Source organism: Acomys minous, assembly GCF_964271855.1.
Source record: "Acomys minous genome assembly, chromosome: 6".
In the NCBI taxonomy this organism is placed as follows: Eukaryota; Metazoa; Chordata; class Mammalia; order Rodentia; family Muridae; genus Acomys; species Acomys minous.
Window position 1 is genome coordinate 31,878,546 of NC_140487.1, and position 27,680 is coordinate 31,906,225.

Consider the following 27,680-nt stretch of genomic DNA (forward strand, 5'->3'; position numbering starts at 1 on the left):
ACCTCTTAATATGGCCATATGCAGGAAACAATAGAGTCTATTAACTCTAGTCCTGTCAAACAAATGTAGCCCCACACCCCCAGCTTGTGCTGTGTTGTTGAGATGTTTCCAGTAAGAGAAGATGGGTAAAATCTGTCTACTGTCTTTCCTGACATGGCACGGAGGTGGATATATAGGATTGGTTCACTGACAAGATGGTGCTGAAGTGCTTGGAATTTAACACAGCTTCACGTCGTTTTCTAGTGTTCTGATGTTGTAAATGCAAGGAGCATGCGATACAAAATGAAGTCTACAACCGAAATGAGCTTAACTTCCTCTGTGTTAAATTGTTGCCAGGATCACCGTTCTAATCTGAAAATTGTCTATGACACGTAGTGGCTGCATTCCAAGTGGAATCAATGAAGTGGTGATTAGTTGTGGGTCTCAGGGGAGCTTGGAAGCGTCTCCTACTTTTGTATTTATCTCACTCACAAGGGATTCCATAAGAAATTTCAGGAATTGGAAATTCTGTGCTCCTGAAAGTCCACTACCCAGTCACTTAAAAAATTGAATTATATTTATATAATTTATTGTATATTTTTATATTTTATAAATATATCTTATATTATATATGTGCATATAAACTGAATTTATCTCAATATTTGTTTTTTATTTTTTGTGTTTGGTTTTTTGAGACAAGGTTTTTCTGTGTAGCCTTGGCTGTCCTGGACTCACTTTGTAGACCAGGCTGTCTTCGAACTCACAGAGATCTGCCTGCCTCTGCCTCCCGAGTGCTGGGATTAAAGGCAGGTTCCACCATGCCCAGCTCTTAATCATTTCTTAAATAAATTCTAGTTTATAGGCTTTACTCTATGTAGTGAACCATAATCTCTAATATTTAAAGTTCTTCAGTCTTCATAGAGACTAGTATAGATTCTTCAGTCTCATGGTAGTGTTTTCAAATCAACAACAAAACGAGGGAAATTGAGGGGAAAAAGGTGTTTTCCTTCATGAATACACATACATATAAACATACACTCAGACTTGTGAACACATGAAAATAGTGACAATTTTTACAAGGTTGTGTGTGTGTGTGTGTGTGTGTGTGTGTGTGTGTGTGTGTGTGTGTGTGTGAGATTGCTTGAGTGCGTGAAAATGCCCAAGTCCTTCAGAGGGCTTTCAGTTTTGGGAAATGAATTCCAGTTCCCTTAAAAGAGCAGTAAACACACTTAACTCTCAAGCCTTTATCTCCAGACATCCATCATTACATCATTAACTGTTTTTTCCTAAGTGTCATGACTTAATTTTAGAAGAAACAAGTGTAAAAACTTAGTATGTTTTAAAAATTAGAGCCCAAGTAAGTGACCTTTAAAAAATGTGAATTCTAAGTCTGTTATTAATTCACTTTTAGAATGACTTATGCTGCTAGATGTTTATTAGCGACAGAAAATGTATTTTTATGTAGTATCCAGTTTATTACTGCAGACACACAGACACACTGCAGACACTGAAACATTCTTTTGCCTCAAGACACAAGAAAAGGAATTACAAATCCTGACAGTCATTTTGTTTTTGTATTGTCCTCCTGAAGCATCATTATAGTCCTCTTTTATTTTTTCAGCATCTTGGAATCCAGACAGATGGTTCAACAGTTAGGAGCACTGGTGCTACTTGCAGTAGACTTGTGTTCAGTTCCCAGAGAATACACCGCAGCTCATCAGTTCCAGGGGATACAACACTCTTTCTGACCTCTACAGGCACTAGGCCTGCATATGGTACACATATGTGCATAGGTCAAAACCAGCTCACATAACATACAATTTCAGTGTATTTCAACAAAATCATGTTTAGAGGAACTGTCAGTTATGTTTATTCTTGCTGAAGTATATATAATAATTTACAAATTTATTAGAATAGAAGAAAATAATTCCCATATATAATTTGATTCTTAAACAATTTTATACTTATATAATTTGTTATTCTTTACTATCTGAATTCATTTACTTAAATCTCATGAAAATATTCTGACATTTATATTATGTCTTCAAGAATTGACATTGTGGAGAGTTATATATGAAGACTAAAAGCTTTTTAATATACCTGGCTATGGTGACATACCTGTAATCCCAGACTCACGGAGGCAGAGACAGGTGGATCTCTGTGAGTTCGAGGCCAGCCAGGTCTACAGAGTGAGTCCAAGAGAGGCAGGCTACACAGAGAAACTCTGTCTTGAAACTCCCCCAAAAAATTTAGCAGTAATATAAAAATTGCCTTGCCTAATTTTATGAAGTTTATTTATCATATTTATGGTTTTATCTGTTTGTGTCAAAAATGCACTCCATATATGAGACCTACTTGTGCTTTTTTCTTGGTCAGTGTTTTTCAACCCCGTGCTGAGATGGTATCTCCACTCTAAGACATGCTGTTATGGTTGTTCTGGTGTATTGCTTTAGTGTTTCTGAGTGTGTCGGAGGATCTGTGGGTTTCACAGAATATATTATAAATGCAGTATCATGAAGGGATTGCCACTTAAAATGTTTAAAAAAATGCATTGATTTCTAGGTACAGTATTTCTGGCTTGTACTTTGTAATCAACACGTTCTTTTTTCTTTTTAGAGCAATGAAGTTGTCTACTACAATGCAAAGGATGATCTTGATGTGAGTATTAAAATATTTTTCATTGAATTATTACTTATGATGAAGGATTGATTTTTAGCACCTGGAACTGGATTTGACCCGTTGAAAGAGACTGTTAGATGACAAAAGCAAAATATGAGTTTGATGTGTCGAGATGACGGTGAATGTAAACACTTTGTACTGACTGCTCACCGGCCTTCCTATATGAGAAATGGCTATTTAATTTCCTGTTTCTGAACCAGCACACCTCGTAAGTACCCCAATGTGTGTTACAGTGTCACAGTTATATATGTGTAATCCATTTGCAAGATTGTGCATAGATATTAATAGATTCATCTCCATGTCCTAGGTAATGTCAATGGGGTCACCGTAAATCTGGTATGTCTGAACTGTATGTACCAATAGGAACTATTTTTAAAATCCAATGCCAATGATATCCCCAAACTATTAACAAGTGATCCTGGCTGATCTGACTTTTAAGACATAATGGCTAAGATGGCTACAATTCATTGACAACTTGACATTACTAAGAATCTCTTAGATGAAAAGCCAGTGGGCAAACCTGTGAGGGATTCTGTAAGTAGGTTAGCTGTAATGGATTATTTTACTAATATTAATGGTGCTGGGTAGACCAACCTTACCTGTGGGAGGTTCTCTTCTTGAGAGTGAGGTCCTGGACTGCATGAATGGAAGAAAGGGGGCTCAGTGCTAGCATTCATTTATCTTTGCTTCCTGACTGTGGACACAGTATTCCCAGCTGCTTCAAGATCACGCACATGCTTTTCTTGCCACAATAGCAGTTGCATCACATTCTGATCCCAAATAAAATTCTTTCTTCCTTAATTTGCTTTCATTAGAGCGTTAGCACGGTAATGGGTAAAGTAATATATGAGAATTTCACAATAGGACATGTGTGTGTGTGTGTGTGTGTGTGTGTGTGTGTGTGTGTTGCTTGGGAATATAGTCAAGAGCCCTGCATGTGCTCTATCACTGAGCAGTACTCTTGACATCTTACATAATATTTCTTAAATAAATGTTTTTACCATGAGTTTTTAAATGTTTGAGAACATGAATTATTTTTAAATATTAACCTATATATAATTTTGCCATTTTTATGGAGATTGAAATGGCATTTCATTTAGTTATCATGGTACCATTTCAAAACTTGGAGTTTATATTTAAGGTTATAAACTTTCTTAGTTGATTAATTGTTTTGGAAAAATATTTATACATAATTATTTATCCACAAGTGTATTTTGAAGCCCTGTTATATTCGTAAGTACTAGAATTCACCATTAAATAAAATGCAGGACTGTTATAAAATTACTGTTTGTCATCTTTGCTTTTCTATCTGAATAAAAAGCATTCTTTCAATAGCCTGTAGGAGAATGAAAACATGGAAAATAAATAGTTGGCCTTCCAAGTCATTAAAAAAACAAACATAAATATATTTTATTGAAACGTCACCATTTCCAGATTATGCAACCTACTAATAGCTTCAAATACCAAATTAAACTGAGTACTAAATTTTCTGATATCCTATTAACCACTTTTCACAAATTATCTTAATTTGCATAATAACACTATAAAAACCACGTGTTCCCCTTTCATAGATTAAAACCTTGGTTTCTTTTCTTTTTTTTACATTATTTGTTTTAATTTTATGTAAATGGGTATTTTGACTGTATATGAGTTTGCATGTATGTATGTGCAACATATGTGGGCATGGTGCACACAGAGGTCTGAGGGTCATATCAGATCCCCTGGAACCAGAGCTACAGATGGTTGTCACTTGCACTTGCCATGTGAGTGCATGGAATCAAATCCATCTCCTCTGAAAAGTAGGAAGTGCTCCTCACTGATGAGCCTTCTCACAATCTCCAGAGTGATTCTTTATAAAGGGCTAATCATCTCTATAGACACAGGTGGTTGTCTTGTGGTACCAGAAACAGGTGTTCCCATGTGATATCTTAACTATTATAAAGACTGCATATGTAACCTTAGTGATACAGAATGGTCCTTAAAGACTGTCAGCAAATACAAAATGTTTTTATGGTTTATCAAGTGGTGTCAGAATAAAAGTTGAATTACAATTAGTATTAGTCATTTGAAAATAAATTGATCACAAATTTGACGGAGAGCTAGGGAGATTCAAGGGAAGCTTTGGAGGGAAAAGTGAAGAAGATGATGTAAATATAATCAAAAACAGAAAAAATACAACAAAATATGAAAATCATCATCAATTTTAATAGTAGTACTTTAATTATCTCCTTTACAAAACATTCAGTTCATAAAAACACTGACAATGGTTTTTGTAATACTAAAGCTTCTAGAATGTGTTACTTTGTAATAATGACATGAAATATGTCAAATAAATATTTTGCTGTAACACCTATACAAGTAATTACATTTTATGCCAAGAAGTTTTGCTTAGTTAGATTTGCTTGGTAGTCAAGATTTTCCTTTTATTTTACATAGAAATAGAGTACTTTTTATTCAAGGTTATAATGAGTACAGACAGAAACTTAAAGCTGACTTTTAGCAGTAAGCAATGACCTCATTTTCAGTCACAGTATGTCAAGGTTAGAATATTCATCCACCATGGGTGGAAAAGTATTAATGAGTCTTGTATTTGGAGTCCCGAAATCACAGCCAGTGTTTTCTCCCCAGTCTACATGCAGAGATGTTTTTCGAATAGTGAATTGAAATACCTTTGGCATTATTTATCCTCTTTGTATTGAAAGAAAATTTTGTCATGAAGAAAAGAATCAACGGAAGTGAAGCTGTTGAATGTGATTTGTATTTTGAACTTCTTCATCCCAACCAAAATAAATGAATTATACTGTTATATTTTATAATTGATATAGAAAATAATGCATTATCCAAATTAGACATAAGACATTAATTTTTCAGCAAAATCAATCAAAAGCTTACGGATGTCAAAGAGCTCAGAAACTATTATTAGTATTTGGATGGTGATGATCTGTTTTTTATGTTCATAGTAATAGAGATGTTGGCAGAGAATGCATGCAGTGTAAAGAAAATAGTAGGACTCATAGACCCAGTCATGCTCAGATAAGTCCTTTAATTCTAATTACTCACACGTTATTAAATCCTATTAGAGCTCCAGACGTTTTGCTGAGGAGTTGACTCCGGTTAATGTGCCTGCTGCTGCCCAAGTGTGAGGGCTGGAGGAATTCTGACACCCAGCACCCTCTTACAAAGTGGGTGTTGGGACAAGTATCTGTAATCCTATCTCCAACCTGCAGGCTTGCAGCTCAGCCAGTGCAGCCAGTGCATGAAGTGAAAGACAGATCCTTTCTCAAACAAGATTGTCAGCAGTGAAGAGCACTGCCTACTCTTCCAGAGGTCCTGAGTTCACTTCCCAGCAGCCCCATGGTGGCTCACAGCCATCTATAATGTGATCTGATGCCCTCTTCTAGCCTGTAGGGGTACGTGCAGGCAGAGCACTGTATACATAATAATAAATAAACAAATCTTTTAAAATAAAAGAGAAAAGAGATTGAAAAGAGACTTGACATTAGCTTCTGTTATCCACAGGCACCAAGTTCACATAAATGTGCATGCATGTGTAACCCCCAACCAAGTTTATTTTTTAGCCTAAGACATAATGTAGTTGACTAGTGCTGTTCTGAGTGCACGCAATCCCTAACTTGAATTCTGAAGAAAGTAAGTATTTCTATGGAGAATATACTTGGTATTTGTAAAGAATATAGCCATATTATAGATTTTAGGATTTATAAAGAAGAGGAAAGTTATCCAAATATTTCTTAGGCTGTTAAAAAGTCATATTAGCTCTTTAACTTTTGTCTTTTAAAGCTTTCCATTAACATATCTTTCATTTTACTTTTTTTTTCTGTTTTGTTTTTGAGAGACAGGGTCCTGCTGTATAAGATTGGCTGACTTTACAGTCATATGAAACCATGACCAACCTGCCAACTATTCAAATAATGATTTATGAGATAGTAAAATTATTTACCATATTATTGAATAGATGTCAGACAATAATTTGAGTTGGTAAGATACCATGAACTCACTGTTCTGCTGAAGAGGTTAAATTTCACTTCTTGAACATTCAAATGCAGAACAGTGTAATAAATGTATTTGTGTTTTAACACTTTTTAATGAAAATTTCTAGTTTGTTTGTAGGTCAGGTTCCCAGAAAGTAGTTCTGTTGTTAGAAATTTCATATATATATATATATATATATATATATATATATATATATATAACCATTTGCAGAAAGATTAGACCAAACTCCACTGTTCACCTTAATTTACAAAGTAATTATTTCCTGTAGCACTGCTTGCCATTATATTAAAAGAGAATTTACACATTAAAATTGCTTTTTCATTGCTTGGATTAGTTTCATCTACCAATATTCACATCTTGCCCACATGTAAAGGAAGCCTGTTGTTCAAAAGTTTGTTATTTTATCAGCTTTAAGACCTTGTTGAAATACTGTAAGTGATCTTCAATTTATCTGTAAAATATGAATGTCAATATATATTTCTTAATGTTGGCCAAGCTAGATTTTTTTTCACAGCTATTTCAGTAGCAGTTGCCTGAAACATTTAAATGTTATTAGCTCATGACTATATTAGTAAATCTGAATACTTTTATAAATATAAGATTTTTTATAATAAATTATACTATTTTTGTAGCTAAGATATTATGAAGGGTATTAATATTAACTTTTAACTCATTTACTATATATTTACATAAGGAATTTGAACTGATTTCAAATACAAATTCAAAGGTTATAGAGCCCTTAACATCCAAGAGAAGGTGCTAGAGAGATGTTTTTATGCATAAAAGAACCTGTTGCTCTTCCAGAGGACCTGAATTTCATTAGGAGAACGCACACTGGGTTGTTCACAGCAGCATGTAACTTCAGCTTTGTTAGATCTGATGCACTCTGCTGGCTTGCACTGGCCGCTGCACTCACATGCACTGCACAGACACATAGACACCACACACGCACACACATGCAAACACACACACACATGCACGCCCACACACATGCACACATACATGCACACACACACAGTTACATCGACAAAAACTGGGGAAGCATGTAAATTTTTTTCGAAGTGTTTGAGAAAATAAGATTTTCATTGTACCTAGATGCTTACTTAAAACTGATGTTATACATGTAGTTCCTACTCAAAACAATAATTAGTCAAAATTAGATTTTGGTCAAATGACCTAATAGCTGTTAAGTTATTTTCAGAACAATTTTGAGAAATAATATGGCTGCCACAAAACTGTACTAAATTTGAACCTGAATTGAAACATAAGATGATCCTATATAACCTACTATAGTTTATTTGAATTTTCTTATCAGATTTTGAAAATTTATGAGGAAATTTGACAGCATTAATTAGATACCTCCTAGCTTTTTATTTCAGAAACATAAACTTCCAAAAGTATGTTGAGTCTTCCCTTCCATAACTTTCTGGGTTCCAAAGCTAGTGTGGGAATTCTAGCCAGGATATCTTTTGCTCTTCCTGTTTTTCATCTCAGTCTTGATCTCTCTCTCTCTCTCTCTCTCTCTCTCTCTCTCTCTCTCTCTGTGTGTGTGTGTGTGTGTGTCTCTCTCTCCTCTCTGTCTCTCTGTCTCTGTCTCTCTCTCCTCCTCTACCTCCTCTTCTTTTTGCCTCTCTCCACTCTCTCTCACCTTCCCTCCCTCCCTCCTATCTTACCACAAAAGTAGGAGGGCCCTTAGAGGAAATCTCCTTTCCTGTACAGAGCCTATTTGAGAAGATACACTTGTCACTTTTTATTACAGGCATTGTTTGAAGCCTATAATGAACTGCAGGTTCAAAACAAAATTTATATTTTCCCCTCAATATGAATAACCCAAGTAAAATATAAAAGATAGAATTTAAGTAAGAAAGGAGAAAGTAGTAATTAAGAGATAAGAGTTTCTCTACATGTCTTCAGTTGCTTTTCTGAGTGCATTAGAGTCAGTGTCAACATTCCATCCACGTAACTTCTTATCATTCAAATGTAGTTGAATCTTTAAATCGGAGTGGAAAGTACACTTTTATATGAAATGGACTTAAAATTATTTATTCTAATCTTTGTGAATGCATGCATTTTGATCACTACTACTAAATTATTTTCTACAATGGACACATTATTCAGAAAAGATAATAAAGAACAGTAAATACTAACCTCTCATAATATAAATTAGGATTTTTAAAGGGTTACGTTGTTTTATTTACATATTACACAGATTCCTTATCTAATGAAGTTGGACTTGTATGAAATAGTTTACTCATCTTCACAAAAGTTTTTGCAGCATAGGTGAATTGATGGGCTACTTCATTCATGAGGTTGTATGTATGTATGTATGTATGTATGTATGTATAATATATGTGTGTGTGTGTGTATGTATAGGTATATGTATTGCTTAAAAGTCATAATGCCAGTACACTGTTTTAATTTGTATTTGGCTCCCCATTACAATTCTATGTTTACAATTTCAAGGGACCACCATATATATTAATACCTCACACAAAATTAATCAATGGAACTAATTAGAATGCTAAATTAAGAAACTACTCATATTAAAATTGTCCTCTGTGATTTCAATAGTGATATAAATAGCTAAAAGGTGGCTTAGCTATTCCTTGTGCAAAGGACCGGACGACTGCACACTCTGAACCCCTGGCTGCTATTTTTACCTTTCTCCCTACTTCTGTGCTAGATGATTTGTTTTTCAGCTCCCCTGATTAGCAACATCATGGCCATATTCTCTATTTCCCATACACTAGCATCAGCCATTTTCTTTCTTATTCTAAGGCATTAGTTTGTGGTTAGACATTAATGTCAAATATATGTAGGAATTATTTAAATGATCTCAACTTTTTGTTTCTAAAATTTAAATAGGCTTTTAATCATGCAATGCATTATGAATACATATATATTCCTAAACACTGTGTTTTAGGTTACTTTCTATTACAGTCATTGAATTTGTACTGTTTAGTCTGGTATTTAAGCACATGTGTGAATCTTGCTGGAACCTGCTAAGCAGACAACTTTTGGTGTTGAAATGGTTTTCTTCTTGGAGTTTCCACCACCCCCAATCTTTACAAATGTTTCCTTTAGGTCTCTTCTCATAGCATTATTTCCCAAAGGGCAGCTTTGTGTGGTTAAAATTGCTAGCACAGCTCTAATAAAGCAGAGCACAATATATTCACCTATGAAATCTTATTTTTTCTCTAGCAGTCACTGAGTCTATGCTGAAATCTCATCTGATGTAACTATGAAAAAGGCTTAAGAAACTAATATTACAGATATATTCTAAGCCTTTTTCTATTCTCTACACTTAATTTATTTCTTAGAGGGCCAATTTTTTTTTTTGCTCTCCACACCTCACCCTAGGTTTGTATTAGTCACTGTAATCCAAAGAATAATTTATATATACACGTTTTAAAAAAAATACTTAATCTTGTTAATTTCTCTTCATCATAAATTACATTTTTAATGTCATTCTCTGTTCTTTAGATACTAATGTGATGCACTGGAAGGAAACAAAAGTAAAAGCTAGCCTCTGCACCTTTCCTAGTCATAAAATGAGACAGGTATTTCGTTTTTAAAAACTAACAACACAGGGAACAGTTGATGGGAACACTGGAAAGTTTCAATTAAACAGGAATCATATCACAGTAACAAAGACACAGATGCTGGTCTCTGAGTTGGAGTCACGTTATCTTTTTTGGGTAAGAAAGGAAAACAACATTAAATACATGGTTAGTCCTTGCAGAGAACAATCCAGGTGTACACATGACACCTGAAAATCATAACACAAAGCTGCCATGGATAAACGCTCATCAGAATAAGAAAACTGAGCAACACAAATTATTCATATACAATGCACTCAAGCAACTAAAGAAATGTTTGTAAAAATGCTTTAAAAGTGGCGATTTTATTAGAAGAGTGGTTAAGATGGAGCTCAAGAGGCAGAGATGTAAAGTGCAACGTTTGTATCTGCAAAGACCGAGCCACAGCCCAGGGAGTAGACAGCGATTAGGTCTGTGGTGTAATCTGTGTACAGTGGCAGATGTGGGTGGCCTACAGTGCTTCAGACAAAGGGTGTTAAAAACCAAGAAACATTTATAGCAAACCCTTGCTCAAGGACATCCCAGAGGAGATCTCTAGTAGACAGTTAAATGTTTAGTTTGGTTGCTTCGAAGAATTCCTTAGAGTAGAGTTTTATGTTTAGCTTGCAAGCCGAATTTGAAAATAAGCATCTGAAATTCTCCTAACAAGTGTGAAGCTACATGTATACAACAGGGCCAGATTCAACTAAATATTTAATTTTCCAACGTTAAGCATTATTCAACACAAAAGTTAGTTTGACTACTTTCCTAGGTGGTATGCCCTCCGACCTGTCATAGTCCGCCTGCCTACCTCTTACTCCTTTACCCTCACCCTGCCTCACAATTGAAACAACAGAGAAGAAGCAATTTTTAAAAAGGTTTAAATACAGCATAGAAATCCTAGAACAACAGCATCTAATGGCCCAGGCAGCAGGAGGATTTGGGGAGAGTTAGATGGACCAGTGGCTGGGGGACGCAGGGGCAGCTTCATAACAGAAATAAGTCACAGCAAGGCCATGGATGCGTTCCCCACGGGCACCAAGATCGAATTTAGGCTCTCCAGATTCTATGTTCTTCAATGTGTCCCATGCTGGCATGTCACCACGTTTATATTTGTCATGAAGAAAGATAGGCCCAAGCGCAGTGTTCCTGTGATGGTGATCCATTGTCACCCTCAAAGCAAAACAGGTATTTAAAGGTGACCAGTTGTTTATTCAGAATGTGCCCTTGCTTGCCCCTCTCTGAATGAGCCAGTTTGTGGGGGAGCCATCTGGAAATCCTTAAAGGACCCTTGTCAGATAACTACTCAGGGACATTTTGTAATATATTTGCACTTTTATTTCAAGCAATGATATTTTTATTCACCTTGTAGCTATAAAATAAATACCTATTGACAGGCAGACTTAAGGATGCCATGTCCAAGAGGCCCACAGAGTTGTTGTTCAGCAGGGATTGTAGAATGTGTTCAGGGAGGCACGACTTGAAACAGAAGCGAAAGGATAACTTGACTTAATTACTTGACAATTATAGCTCTCATAGAAGGATAAGGTGCCCGGCCATCCTGGAAACAGGACCACCTGGCCACATAGAGTTAAGCTGTTCCGGTCTCTGCTGACATCGTCACTTCTCCAAATAACTGACCACAGAGCGCTATAAATTTTCCAGTCCTATGCAATGTATTCCTCACGGTGCCCTGGGAGCTTGTAACTCATGGCTGGCTTTGTGGGAAATGCCTTCACTGTAGAACCATGGGCCCAGTGCTAGCTCTTATCTACCAAACCTTTAGCACCTTGATGGTGGCCCTTATTAGGTGTGCTTCCTTTTTCTGGTATTTTCCTTAAAGATTTAAAACTAATTATATGACTTCCCTTCCTGAAATTTCAGAATGTGACTCCGCTTGATTTTTTTTTTAAGAGCAAGGCATGTATGTACCATTACTGTGCACATCCTCATAGCAAAGTGAGGGCTTCTCAGAGGCACCACTACCCAGGTGTGAATCACTGCCCTTCCTTTCCCTAGCAGAGACTGTAAAAGCCACGTGATCTCTTCTTTTGCATCATCTGTTCTGTAAAATGTAGGTGGCAGTAATACACTACAGGTGATGTAAGTCATTTACAACACTGCTGGTTTTGCATGTAATTTCTGAACAGTATAAATGATATCACAATCAAATTTAAGCTGATTTTATGACCAAAGTGGGGGGGGGGGAAATGTTAGTCACAATAAAAGGGAATTTAATCTCTGAATTTGTGTCATTTAAGACAATCCATATGCTAAATAAAATTCACAGGTAAATCTTACAAAAATTTTGAAAAAAATGGTGGATACAAATCAGATGATCATGTTGATGTTCTTTAAGGCTCTAAATACTAAAAATTTAAAGAAAATTGAAAATACCATCAAATAAATAATTTTCCGGATATCTATTTAAAGTTTTCTGTAAAGCCAATGTTTACTTAGACTACTCGTTCGGCTTTTAGAGACATCTGTCCCAGTAAGTGCTCAAATTCCCTGAAGATCGCAGAGCAGATTGCCCAAGTGATCTGAGTTGTGCAGGTCTGAGTTGTTTCCTGCATTCTGGGAGTGAGCAGAAATAAGTCAGACGGTTTCAGACCTCTTAACCCATTGTGAAATATGTGTCTGACTATAATCTTAATGAAATAAGTGTGGGCTGGGTATCTCATCTCATTACCTGGAATTGATTTATTTGCTTCATTTTATTTTAGTGACTATTTAAAAGTTTTGGCCTGTCAGGGACATTTGTCTGATCTGTAGAGCTCCTTTGCATATTTATTTGCTTCCTTCTTGGTAGTCTCGTTTACTTTAAAACTAATTCTTCCATGGCATTTTATATACTGTCTCTTTATGAGCGCAGTGTTTAATGATTTAATTGTATAGAAACATGTGATTCTAGAAGGTGGTGGGGTTATATGGCGGTGACCTGCAGTGGTACTTTGGGAGCAAAAAGTCCGTGAGGAGGAGCGGCTTCATGGCATGATTTTTAACATTTGTTTTCTGCAGGGAAGCAAATATTTTTCCCTGAAATTTCACATCTGTTTAAATGACAGCATCTCAAAGAGGCCTGAACATTCCTTTAACTTAATTATAGAGTTAGAGGAATATTTTCCACAGGTGATTTCTAATGCTTGGTATGAGAGTTCCTGAGGTCCAGGCATGATCTATTTTGTTTACTTTAGAAATGCTTAACTAATATACAAAACATCAAAATACACATGTTAAAGGGATACCACTTACAGTTTCAATACCTATGTATATAGTATAATATTTTAATCAGGTTGAAATTATTACATCAACCTTTCTTCATTGTGAAGACTTTAAATGCCCTAGTCCTGCCATTTAAAAACACACAGCTCTTTATCATTAAGGGCAGCCTCCCTACAGTGTCGGAGTGTGCAAGAGCTAACGGTAGCAGGTGCACACTGTTCAACCTTTTGCAGTGCTGCCTACTTTTACAGGGTCTGGCAGCCACCACTCCATGCTCACCTTCTACAAAGTCAGTATTTTTAGATTCCACATATGAATAACACTATGTATTACCTCATTTTACGTGCCTCGTTTCAAGTAATATAGTGACCTTCAGTTACATCCTTGTTCAATAAGATTTTATTAGTTAAAAACTATGAAGAATATGCCCAGGAGATGGCATATTGACAAGGCACTTGCTACCTAGCTTAACAATCTGTGATTGTTACCTTGATTATGAGGTAAGGTTATGGAAAAGAAGGAACTAACTCCCTCAAGCTGTTCTCACTTCTACATACATATGCGTGCGCGCGCGCACACACACACACACACACACACACACACACACACACACAAATAAATAATATTTTCTAAAAACTGTGAAGACACTTTTGGTTGCCAGGTGATGATGGCTTACATCTTTAATAAGAACTCAGAATATGGAAGCAGGAGGCTCTCTGAGTTTGAGGCTAGCCTGGTCTACAAAGTGAGTTCCAGGACAGTCAAGGATTCCAGAGAAACCCTGTCTCAATAATAATAATAATTAATTCATAATATTTGCATATTTTGGTCCTTGTTTAATTTAATGTTATATATATATATATATATATATATAGTGTGTGTGTGTGTGTGTGTGTGTGTGAGAGAGAGAGAGAGAGAGAGAGAGAGAGAGAGAGAGAGAGAGAGAGAGAGATTTGTCTGTATTAACTGAGCTCTAACTAATACTATAGAAATTCAGTCAAAATTTGTATTTCACTACTGATGGAATTATAAAATTCTAATGTATAAAGGGGCTGGAAACCTACAAGAAGAACTTTATGACAGGCGGATCTGGGACCTGGGGTCCTCCTCAAATTAAGGCACCAGCCAAGGAGAATATAGGCAGTAAACTTCGAACCCCTACCAAGACCTAGCCGACAAACATGATACTCTCCACCACTGAGTGGAGAGTGAGAACTGACTCTCACAGGAAATCTGGTGCCCCTTTTCTGACCACGTCCCCTGGATGGGGAGGCCTGGCGGCACTCAGAGGAAGAATAGCAAGTTACCAAGAAGAGACTCGATATTCTAAGAGCATATATAGGGGGAGGAGGTCTCCCTCAATCATAGACATAGGGGAGGGGAGAAGGGGGGAAGTGGGAGGGAGGGAAGAATGGGAGGAAACTGGGGAAGGGCTAACAATCAAGATGTAATATGAACAAATCAATAAAAAATAAATAAACAAAAATAAAGGGGACCTGTTTTAGAACTTTCACTTGTAATCATTTCTTTAATTTCTGTAGCTATTTTGTATATAGAATTTTCATTGTTGCATAGTAACACTTTATTATAGACCATCTGGAATTCAGAATTCTTTAATGTTTCAATGGCATTCCTGGTCTTATATTCTTAATATACAATATGCTTTAGAGCCTCAAATTAATTATTGTTAGAAGTAGTATTTATTATATTTAAGATGAAGTGAGCATGCAGATATATTGTAATGCTGGAACAACATAATGGGTTAAGGAATAAAGTTTCTTCTGTAACCACTCACTCAGAATTGGAATATATGCATGAGGGGCTGGTCTCTAGATGAAGATGCTTGCTAGTCATGGGTACTGGGAACAGAGCCTCGTTGTTGTAATTGCTTTAGTCAGAAATGAAGACTCTGGGGGGGGGCGATACAGGATGACACACACACACATACACACACACACACACACACACACACACACACACACACACACACACACAAAGAAAGAGTAGTCAGAGAGAAAGGTCTGGAAACCTGAGTTGTTCCATTCATGTTGTATAGCCAGGATGAGTACTAGCCAGTGGATGGTGGGTAGTGTCCATAAGAACACAGGGCCATCTCACTGAAACTCTCAGCTAGTTCCTGCTTGAAGATACTAAGACTTGTAGATGTGTTTACTAGACTGATGTAGAAGGTAAGTGTGTATTTGGTGACACTGAGCAAAAATACAGAAAGGACTTAATACTAATCACTGAAAGCTGATTTTATTGAATCAGAACAAGAAAATAAAAGTTAAACTACAAAATGAGCCAATTCATGCCAAAATAAAGTATAAACTCAGGTTTACTGGGGGCAGCTCTGGCATGGGTTCGTTGACCTCACAGGAGGGGATCAGTGAAATTGCATGTGGGGAAGGGGGAGGGGAGAGAGCAGAGAAAGAAAGAGATCACATGAAGGGAGAGGAGAAGAGAGGAGGGATGCAGAGAGAGAGAAATCTGAGAACAAAGAGGGACTGGGGTGGTGGCTGGTCCTTTTGTTGGGCAGCACATACCATGTCCTAGGTACCTGAGAGCAGCATCACCTGCACACTTACAGTAGCTCATTCAGAATGATTGTTTTTCTAGTCGCATCCATTTGACTAAAAATTTCATGATGTCATTTTTTTGAATTATTCATTTTTTAATGATTTAATTAATTTTTTCAGAATACATCTAAATTGTTACCCCATCACTTGTATCCTCCTGTTCCTCCCTCCCTCCCACTTTCACCATATTCCCCTCCCCTAGGTCTATGACTGAGGGGGACCTCCTCCCCCACTATATGGTCATAGGAGATCAAGTCTTATCTTGGTAGCCTGCATATTTTTTCTCTGAGTGACATTAGGCCTCCCCATCACAGGGAAGTGGTCAAATATGGGGCCCTAGAGTTCATGTTAGAGTCAGTCCCCATTCTCCACACAACTGTGGAGAATGTCCTGTCCACTTTTTCAACAGCTGAGTAATACTCTATTGTGTAAATGTATGACATTTTCTTTATCCATTCTTCTGTTGAGAGACATCTAGGCTGCTTCCATTTTATGCCTATTGTGAACAGAGCAGCAATGACCATCACTAAACAATTGTCTCTGTGACAGGAGGAAGCATCCTTTGGAATATGCTACATAGCTGAAGAACCAGCACACTAATTTCCATAATCACGGTGTAATTTGCCCTCCAACCAGCAATGGATGAGTGTGTGCCTTACTTTACATGCCCATCAGCATAGGCTGTCACTTATCTTATTAAACTTTACCATTCATCTGGTATAAGATGAAATCTCAAAGTAGTTTTGATTTATATTTCCCTAATGGCTATGGATTTTGAACATTTTTTACATGTTTCTCAGCCATTTGAGTTTCCTCTTTTTAGAATTCTCTGTTTAAACCTGTACCCTATTCTTAAAATTGGGTTATTTGTTTTCTCGATATCTAATTTTTTGAATTTTTATACATTGTTAATATTAGTCCTCTATATGCACCATTTTCCCAGCTCATTTCAGGAGATAGCTAAACCCTGCACTACATACAAAGAATGTCATCTTTTGAATTATATTTGAAAAAATGTTACCATTTACATTTCTCTGTTATCTACAAATGACAAACCTATATTCTAAATGAAGGTTAACAAAATATTGATATCCATTTTTATCATTATTATGCTGATTGCTAAACATAATTTTTCATGAGGTGTCTCCTGAACAGCCATGTGTGCCTAGTTTAATTGACTAGTACCTTAAAGAAATATATGTCAGAGTATATTTCCCCTTAATTTGTTAAAATCCGGGGCACCTCTTGTGTCCTTTGTGATGACAAGGTCTGAGACAGATCCCGAGAGCCTGTACCGTAAAGCAAGGAGTGAGAGCTGCTGATGCTTTGCCCTGACTCCACTGCTGTTTTTAAATAAGAGGAATTGGCCCTTCTCTCAAATTCTGCTCCATCTTTTACCCCCCCGCCAAGCTTCATGTGGGACTCCTAAAGTGGGGGCAGGGCTGTCTCTGACTACATTGCCTGCCTTTGGATCTATTTCCTTGGCTCGGCTTCCTTGTCTAGCCTCAGTAGAAGAAGGTGCAGCTAGTCTTACTGCAACCTGATGTGCCAGGGCTGGTTGATGTCCATGACAGGCCTCCCTGTTTCTGAGAAAGGGACAGATGGGTGAGGGGAGATGAGAGGGAAGGACTGGGAGGAGAGGAGGGAGGGAAAGCTGCAATCAGGAAGTTAATTTAATAATAATTTTAAAAAGAGTAACTGTTCACTGTTACCATACTCATGGGTGAGACAGGTTGCATTATCATTCATAAGAAAAGTGTTTTCTTCTTAGCAATGCTACTAACACAGGTTCTTGTTTTCTTAATATCCCCTTGTCTCATTCAGTCAATAGTGTCCAAGAATAGGCCATAGACTGTGCTTTTATAAATGTATAAAATTTCATATTATGATCTAAGAAAAAGAAACTCCTGTATCATTTATGTTCTTCCTTTCCCTAATCAAGGCAGATGTGTTACTTTTCTTAGCCAAGGCAGTATTTGTAGTTTCTCACTGGTCAGCATCCTTGCTATATTCCTCTAGTCTGCTGTGTGATCAGTGATTTTCCCATACAGATATTTTCACTTTTAAGTATGACTCTTGTTAATGAATAAATTCTGTTTGTTAATAAATAAACCCGTATATCTGTGACGTTGCCTGAATGAAAAACTTGTATTCTGTTTTCAAACAATTTATCGAAGATAAATTTTACAGTTAAACTCCTACATAGATGTATTTGTGTGCATACATAGTGATACCAATCTATAAGAGTAATGGCTCCTTGTGCAAAAACAGTGAGATCATGGCTTACTAAACCCATTTCACCACAGAGTGGCTTAAAATCATTGTGAAGATCTATGTTACTAATATTTGTGTCTAAAAGTTTTCTAATGTTCCAAACAGCAATATGTTTTGTCTCAGTATTGAACATACTGACAGGTTATTCAGCAGACTACAATTTTTAAAACAACAAAACAATATATAATAACATGACATAAAAATAGCATATAAACAATAAACTCTATTCTTTTTGGAAATCTCTTAAATTTTTTTCTTACAACATTAGGTCTACTGTTTTAGGACATTTTCTGGTTATTCTAATTTTGTCTATTGCTCATTAGGTATATCACTACCATGTACTGAGAAAATGTTGGGACTTTTCTGTATACTGTATTTAAACATAATTTTTTTATTCCTGTTTGGTTTCAAAGAATTACGTTATAGAATATATAAAATATCTTCCACAATAAAAGAATTGAAACTATAAGTCTGAATTTAGTCTTTAAAATAGTTTGCCAATAAGAATATATTTCAATTGAAAAAATGTTTAATATGCAAGGAAAAACATTGCAAAGGCATCATGAATTGTTTTCTGCCCGTGGGATGATAAGATAACACTATTTGGCAGCCACAAGGACAAGGACCTTGACTTTAATTCTTTAGGTCATTGGCTTATATCATTATTTATTGGGTCTTGATGCCTATTTGAAAAAACTGAGTTAAGATTTAATTGTATTTAGAATTGTAATGATTCTCTTCTCCTTTAATATGCTTTCTTTTTTTAAACAAAACTGATTCACATAGAAAAGGTGCAAAAGTCAAGACAACATAAAACAATGATCTTTCAGTTCTGTCTTACACTTCTTATGTGTGCTACTATTTGTCAAATTATTGTCAGCTGCCCAATATAAGCTTAGTAATGTATATCCTGAAATTTATTTCAAGTGGATAATTTAAATTTGGTTGTCCTGTGACACTTATCCTATGCTTTAAATCTGCATCTTAACATGTGATTTAAGAGAAAGCTCCAGATGATTCTGGAATGTTTCCAACCTAAGGAAATCAGGAGACAACTTAGTTTTAATTGGGTAATATGAGCATTTAATGTGACTGCTATTATCCGGATAGAATTTGCATGAGCAATGGAGTCACGGTACTGTATTTAAAATATAGCTCTATCTTTTGAATATATACTGATCAAACATGAAAGTGACTATGAAAATATATTAGCATAATTTGTAAAATTGCTCATTATCTTTCTTTTCCTATATAGCCTGAAAGAAATGAAAGTGAGCCAGGCAGTCAACGGATTAAACCTGTGTTTATTGAAGATGCTAACTTTGGACGCCAGATATCCTATCAGCATGCAGCGGTCCATATTCCCACGGACATCTATGAGGGATGTAAGTAAAAGAATGTGAAGAACTGTTGGGATCCTGATCAAGTCTTACATGTCTTATATAGAGAAACAAAATAGGAGAGAGTGTGAAATAGCATCAGTTATTACTGGTATAAAAGAGTCTGTGGGAAGTCTTGAGCCATATATAACCAAACTGAGTTAAGATCACAGACCTAAATGCCACTTGAGGATAAAGTAACAATATATTTTAAATTCTCAAACTAATAGCAAACTCAAAGTAAGCTCGTGTCGGCATTTGCTGTAATTAATTCATGTTACATTTATTGAGATGAAAAAATATGTAAAGAATCCTTGTAAACTACATTTTATTGGTAGAATTGTTCTGAGGCCATTTTATTGAAGGAAATGTGAGAGGCACACGTGCATCTTTGTAGGACATAAACTTCATCTTTTATTAACTTATATTATTTATTCACTTCCCTTCATTTTTGCCATTTGTTGGGGAGCTGGAGCTAGAAGCCAGGCTGTCACACACGCTGAGCAGTGCAGTGACGACGGGTTACATCCTCAGGCCTGTTCCTCCTTTTCAATATTTTAAAGACAGATACTATTTTCAGTGTATTAGTTTGTTTAGAATTTGAACCATATGATGTTTTCCCACTTTTAGTAAGAAAAGAGTGTTTGTATAGAGATTATTACTACCTGAAAATTAAAATAACTTCTTCCTTATCTAACTCATACTATTAGTTCCAAATAGTTATTAAGAACATTGCTTTATTATTGAATCACAATTTGAATGGTTGGAATTACTTTTATAAAATCTTTGGGGTTGAAGAGGTGGCTGAGTAGTTACAAGCACCTGCCATTCCTGTAGGGGACACCTGTTTGGTTCCCCGCACCCACATGGTAGCTCACAATCATCTGTAACTCCATTTCCAAGGTGTCTGATACCTCGTCTGACCTCCATGGACACCAAGCAAGCACATGGTATGCAGGCATATGTTCAGGCAAACACTTCCACATATAAGTAAAAATTTAAAAGTAAATAAATGTTTAACAACATGGTAACGCTCCTCAGTTTTTAACCCTTTTTTTTTTTTTTTTTTTTTTTTTTTTTGGTTTTTCGAGAACAGGGTTTCTCTGTGTAGCCTTGGCTGTCCTGGACTCGCATTGTAGACCAGGCTGGCTTCGAACTCAGAGGGATCCACCTGCCTCTGCCTCCCGAGTGCTGGGATTAAAGGCATGTGCCACTACCGCCCAGCCACTTTGTTTACTTTATATGGTTTCAATTTTCCTATCATTTAGTCTTGGATGTCAACAAAGTAACAATTTTGTGTCTGTCTTTGCATTTACAATGAAAAAATAATAACTCAACAGGATATAAAGTTGTGAGTCAGTTGTTTTGGTATTTTGTTGTTGGTTTTGTTTTGTTTTCCATCAGCTGTCTGGGAGCTCGTGCTACCTTTCTAACTAGTGTGGCTGGTCGGAGACACTGGATGCTCCCTTGACTACTGTTACCATGGTGGAAGCCTTTTATAATGTGTTTGTTTTACTGTCTGGAATTTCATATTTCCCCATTCCTGATACTCAGTAGTTTAAAATTTAATATGTGAATTTTTATGATACAGCAGTATTCTATGGCTTCTTTTCTTGGGTATATGTATATATATATGCATGCTTGGTGTGAAATAAATAAGACAAAACTTGTCTTAGCCCAAATAAGGCTAATGAAGCTCTGCCTGCGTATATTCATCTGTGCCACAGTAGCAGCCGTGTCTGATATTTATTGTCAAAATCTTTTTAAAGATTTACCTTTTATTTTAAGTCTGTTTATTTTTATGACTAAGTATGTGCATGTATGCATGAGTTGAGGTGGCCACAGAAGTCGTAAGAGGACATGACCTCCCCTGGAGCAGGAGTGCGAGCCCGTGCCAAGTGGGTGCTCGAAACAAGCAAAGGTCCTCAGGAAGACCTCACTTTCCTTCTTCGTCTTTTTTTAAAAGGGGTTGCTCATTTCTTTTCTTTTCTTTTTTTATTATTTTTCTTCTTTTACATATACATTTATTTATATGATTATACATATATACAATAAACTGTCTACAGCAGGAAGAACCACAAAACAATCAGGAATTATATAAATGTTTAAATGTTATATTTATAGTGCTTTGGCTATTTGTATTTGGCAACCTTGAAGAAAATATTTTTCCTTTCTTGGTGTGTCTAAAATTCTGAATGTAAATCAGTATGTATCATATTTCATCTTTATCAACTCAATACGTTTATCTAGACCTAAAAACATCTTAACTCCTAAACAACTAAGCTTAATTGTAAAACTAAACTATCTGGTCTTCAACCCCATCAGAGACTTGAGAAGGAATAAAATTAATTACCTGAGTAAACCAGAGGTACAGTTTAGCTACTTCCAAAATGAGAAAATGGCAGAGGAAGTGTGCTGCCTGAACCATCACCCAAAACTCTCTATAACATTGGAGCATCATCTTCAGCCTTCGGCCTAATATATCAGACAGACCTATTTGTGAAGCAGGAACTATTGAGGACTTGCTTACCCTGCAAGCCCTCATTTTCCTTTCTTTTCTTTTTTCTTTTCTTTTCTTTTCTTTCTTTCTTTCTTTCTTTTTCTTTTTTTTTTTTTTTTTTGGCCTTTGTTTATAATTTTAATAAAGGAAAATTTTATCTAAGAACAGTACAAGTGTCCCAACTTCAGTGGGCAGGGATATCAATCTTGCTTTTATTTTTTAATTTTTTATTAATTTACTCAGATTACATCTCAATTGTTATCCCCTTGCTTGTCTCCTCCGTTCTTTCCTTCCTCCCTCTTTCACCCTATTCCTCTCTCCTAGGTCTGTGACAGAAGGGGACCTCCTCCCCTACCATATGGCCACAGCCTATCAAGTCTCATCTTGGTAGCCTTCCTATTCTTAATCTGAGTGCCACCCAGCCTCCCCACTAAGGGGAAGTGGTCAAATTAAGGGCACCAGAGTTCATGTCAGAGTCAGCCCCCACTCTCCACCCAACTGTGGAAAATGTTCTGTCCCTTGGCCAGATCTGAGTAGGGGTTCAATAATTACTGCATGTATTGTCCTTTGTTGGTGCAGTAGTTTGAGCAGACTCCCCTGAGTCTAGATCCACCCTTCATGATATTCTTCTTATAGGTTTCTATAAGTTCCTTCTATTTCCTTATTCTCCTGTACTTCTCTCACCTAGAGTCCCAATAGGTGGTCCCTGCATCTATCCCAGTCTTCTGGTAAGTGAAGACTTTCATGGGACATCCTTGTTGGGCTAGTGTCCAATTACAAGTGAGTATATACCATATCAGTCTTCCTGAGTCTGGGTTAACACACTCAGTTTGATTATCTCTAGTTCCATTCTTTGCCCACAAATTTCAGGATTTCCTTGTTTTTAATAGCTCAGTATTACTCTATAGTGTTACTCATGCCTTTAATCTTCTTTATCTATGTGTTGAGGCCAGAAGATATCCTTGGACACTATCCTCAGAAGGACCATCTACCTCCTTTTATAAAAGGTCTCTTCTCACAAATTAGGCTAGAATGGTCCATGATCATTCAGTATCTATGTGCCCAGCACTGAAATTACATTCACCCACTACTATCCTCAGTATTTTTATGGGAGCTCTAGGAACAAACTCTGGTCCTCACTGTCTTAAGGCAAGCACGTTAATGAATGAATCTTTCTCTCAGTCCCTCATTTTCTTAGTCTTGTGTGTGTGTGTGCCTGCCCGTGTGTGCATAGAGGCCAGAGTTTGGTGTTCTCGATCTCCCTCCATCAGTGTCCTTTTTTTTTTTTTTTTTGAAACAAGGCCTCTCACTGACCTGGGGTTCATTAATTCAGCTAGGCTGGCTCCAGTGGGCTCCAGAGATCCATCTGGAACTTCCTCATACTCACTCCAGCAAGTGCTGGAGTTTCAGACTTACTTGCTACCACACCTGTCCTTTTTATGAATGATGAAGATCCAAACTGAGGCCCACATGCTTGGACCTTACAGACAAAGCCATCTCCCCAGTCGCTCGTTTTCTTATTTTTATGTTCTAGCTATTTTTCGGTGAAATAGTATCCATGCCTAAAGTCTAAACATATTTTAAGGCAAAAAAAAAAAAAGCTGCGAAACCTGATCAATGTAGAAAAGCATGCATTTCGTAAGAAAATTAATTTTTATATAGAACACACTATTTTTTTAGACTCACAAGAATTTTTACTTCATATCAATACTTTTGTTTCCAATCTAGAATAAATTATTTGTAAGCTGCTGTTGAAATAATTTTAAACGTCACGAAGAACAATATTATTAGCTTGAAAATCGATAAGATAAATGCTTTTTTAAACATTACAAGGTAATGTTTGGGATAGGGCTTACTTTGAAAAAAAGAAAAGTTCCGAATGTTGCCTTATTTTTCTCTTTATATTACATCCTCATTTGCTGATATCTCATCAGTGTGATGCTATCCTCCTGTGGCCTGTACTTCTTTAAAATTCACATCCAGCATTTGCGCTGCATGAGCAAATGGCAGGAGTCAAATTAGAAATGTCAACAAGATCTGGAAAATTATATAATTCCCTGTTGCCGGCAGTCAGTTCCTCGGAATGAGCCCGATTTAGAGGACTGTTGTGTGTTCCCTGTGAATCTGAAAGTGCGCTTTAATTGAAGGATTAACACGAGGAACAGCCTCTCCCTTCACTTAAAGGCGTTTGTGTAGCTACAGCTCAGAAGCAATCTCATCTTCAAATTTCCCTAAGGAAATTACTTTTTAAAGTCCTTTGAACTGAAATGCTATTATTTTCACCCAATTATATATTCAGATTTTCAGAATTGTAGCTTTAATTAGAGTACCATCTAAGAGTTTCAGGTTTGGGAATTTGTTGGTTGCTACGTTTTGTTTTTGCATCCAAGCCACTAAATTTTCAGATCTCACTTAGAACACGAACAAAAACAAGTTCTGAATGCTGTCAACTGATGACTTTTTCCTCTTGATGGTTTACTTGTTTCTTTATGTTTGCAATGACAGAGATCAAGCTCCTACGAGGCCAACACTTCACCACTAAGATACATCCCAAATTCCCCGATTTGTTTCGATCACAGCATTTTACTAATTTTTTAATCACTTCAGGCTCAACTTTGGGGAATATCTTCTTAGATTATTCTCTAGACTTGTACTCATTTTAATAAAGTGTATGGTTTTTCTGTATAAACCTAATTTGTGTGAATGTATATAGTGTTTTTTGTCTGTGTGCATGTGTGTGTACCATGTGCCTGATAATGCCTTTGGAGGCCAGAAGAGGGGCACACATCCTCTGAAACTAGAATTACAAAAGATTTGGGCCATCACTTGGGTACCAGAAAAGGAGCTGTGGTTGTCTACAAGGAGGTGCAAATGTTCTTAATAACTATGTCATCTCTCCAGCCCCAAACAACTTTTTTATTTAAGAATAAAAAAAAAAATAGGTCTGATAATAACACCTGCTTAATCTCAGCCTGTTAGACTCAGGCAGGTGGATACATGTGGGTCACAGGTCAACTTGCGATCTACACAGTGAGACCCTGTCTGACAATAGCAGCAACAAAATTAATTAATCAAACAAGAAGAGAATACTTTTCATATCTCAGGTCTGAGAACAACAGAGTAAGGGATTGCGATTAGGCTGTGAAAAAGAATCCATTTAACGGAGAAAAGGCTGTTGTGAGCCAGATCAGGAACTGAAAGCCGGTGTTCTGAGAGTGTGCTTCCAGCTTTAGCACACCAGGTCTTCCTTCAAAAGTCAAGGCTCTGAATCTTCAGGCAACATGTAGAGATTTTGCAGAATGGTTCCTGGAAATGGTATTCTCTCATCAGACTTCAGCCTTGAAAATGCTTAAACTTGCATTGTTATGGAAGATGAAATGAAGGGGGCATTTTTCTTAATAATTTTAAATTTGAAGTTAATTTCTGAAAATTTTTCCATTTTTTTCTGACTTGGTGTGAATCCGATGCTTACTGTGATGAATCTCACAGATAAAAATGAAAGCCTGCCTAGTTATGGAAAACAAGGAGCAGGGCTTGAGGTTATATAAAGCTTTCAGGGATCAAATAATTTTGTGCTATACATGCCTTAGAGTTCAAGTAAGATAATTATTGTTTCAATTTTAGTAATGGGAAAGATGAACATAATGTTATTACAACGATGTTAGTTTTATTGAGACGTTAATATTTTCAGAAGTTGTATTGTTTGAGGTTTTTAAATAATATTTATTTTTATTTATGAGTGCTCTATCTGTATGTACACCTGTACACCAAAAGAAGGCAACGTATCACATTATAGGTAGTTGTGAGCCATCCTGTCGCTGCTGGGAATTGAACTCAGGAACTATAGGAGAGCAACAGTGCTCCTACCCACTAAGTCATCTCTCCAACCCCGTGTTGTGAGGTTTTAAAACTACTGATCGTAAGTTGTAGTATACTGACTACACAGTTTAAAGACGCTTCCTCAGTCCTCTGGAGAAAGTATTTTCTGCTCTTCTGTACATTAAAGCAACTTATTTGCCCCACAAATAAGTTTTGTGACAAATAATTCTAAGAAAATGTTTTAATAGATTAGCTGTTGAACATATTGGAACTTAAGTCAGATTTTCAAAGACTCGGTCTAGGTTTCACTTTCTGGTGACTTATTCTTTTTTAAAATTCTCATAGGTATAACAATATGATTTCTATTAGCTACTGTGAGAACACCCCAGATAAGTATCCCCCAAAGATAAAGTTTCCTAACGCATTCAGCACTGTGATGGAAAAATTCCACACAAATTCCAGCATGCTGCTTTGTTCAAATCAATAATTTTCTAAGTTAGTAATTATCATAAATGTGAATTTAAATAAAATATAATGATAACAATGGGTTTATTGAGAGATTGTATTGAATGATTTCGTTTCAGCAGAAGGTTTGCCTGACAGTGATAATTATTAGTGGTGGATCACGCTATGATATAGTTTCATGCCAAGTAACTGAAAGATGCCTGTTGTTAAAGAACTGTCAGTAAATTGTTTCCACGGCTCTAATATTAGCAGAGTGGCTTTGCTTTCATCTTTTAAAAATGCAATTTAAATTAGAAAGGCTCGATTCTGAATCATATAACCAGAAATCTGATTAAGCGCTGGGAAAGGGCACTCTTGAAAGAACAATTCATCCTGTGGCAAAGTGATCATCTATTGTAATAAAGGGATTAGCTAATAATTAGTATTGCTCCTCATTAGCAAGAGAGCAGTAAAATTGTAGGGACATCAAGAAAGGACATGGAGGACAAGCCTGAGGTTAGAACATAGATTTTAGGCTGTGATAATTTGACCATATTTAATAACTAACACAAAAGATGCAATCCTACTTCAGAGATTAAAGCTGGTACTTCTTTTTATTATCTTTCCCTGTTGATGTTTTTATAATACATGCAAGTTCACAGATAGCACCATTGTGTTCATTATCTGATATGCAAATGACTAAGGTACTGTATTATCCTAATCACATGGAGCCAATCTTGTAATTTAGTTTGGGTTACACAATAACAGACCAATTCATATTCCCAGTGTTATTATAGATTTTTTTCAAATCACATTGGCCTAATTATTTCTTCACCAAAATTTAGATGCCTTATCTGTAACATCTGTGTAGCTTCTCTTGGAGAGGGAGAGTATCAAGTCATTAGGTGACATGATAACATAAGGATTGGACCACAGCGAAAGGTTTGGTGCCTTTGTAAAAAAGGGGTGAGACAGGATCATGCTGTTTCTCTGGAATTCTCATCTTCCCTTTCTTCCTCCTTTCCTCCTTTTTTTTCTCCCCTTTCTCCTCTTTAACTTTACATACACTAATGTGTGTGTCATATTAGGTTGATAACCATCAGTAAGCAAAGAAGGGCAGCCCCACCTGAAGTGCAATTGACAAGCGGTGCAGCCTTGCACCTGCTAGTCCTCAGAACTATGAGAAAATAGATTGTTGTTATTTAAGCTGTCA

General features: G+C 36.4%; 1 protein-coding gene across 6 annotated transcripts in view; it reads left to right on the forward strand.

Moving 5' to 3' along the window:
* The window catches only part of CACNA2D1 (calcium voltage-gated channel auxiliary subunit alpha2delta 1), a 423,580-nt gene that overhangs the window by 252,115 nt on the left and 143,785 nt on the right, over window positions 1-27,680 (forward strand). For all 6 annotated transcript variants that reach the window (XM_084784398.1, XM_084784399.1, XM_084784400.1 and 3 more), the window contains exons 5-6: window positions 2,596-2,637; window positions 19,581-19,710. In XM_084784398.1, coding sequence (XP_084640524.1) covers window positions 2,596-2,637; window positions 19,581-19,710 — 172 coding nt within the window. The remainder of the gene's footprint in view (window positions 1-2,595; window positions 2,638-19,580; window positions 19,711-27,680) is intronic.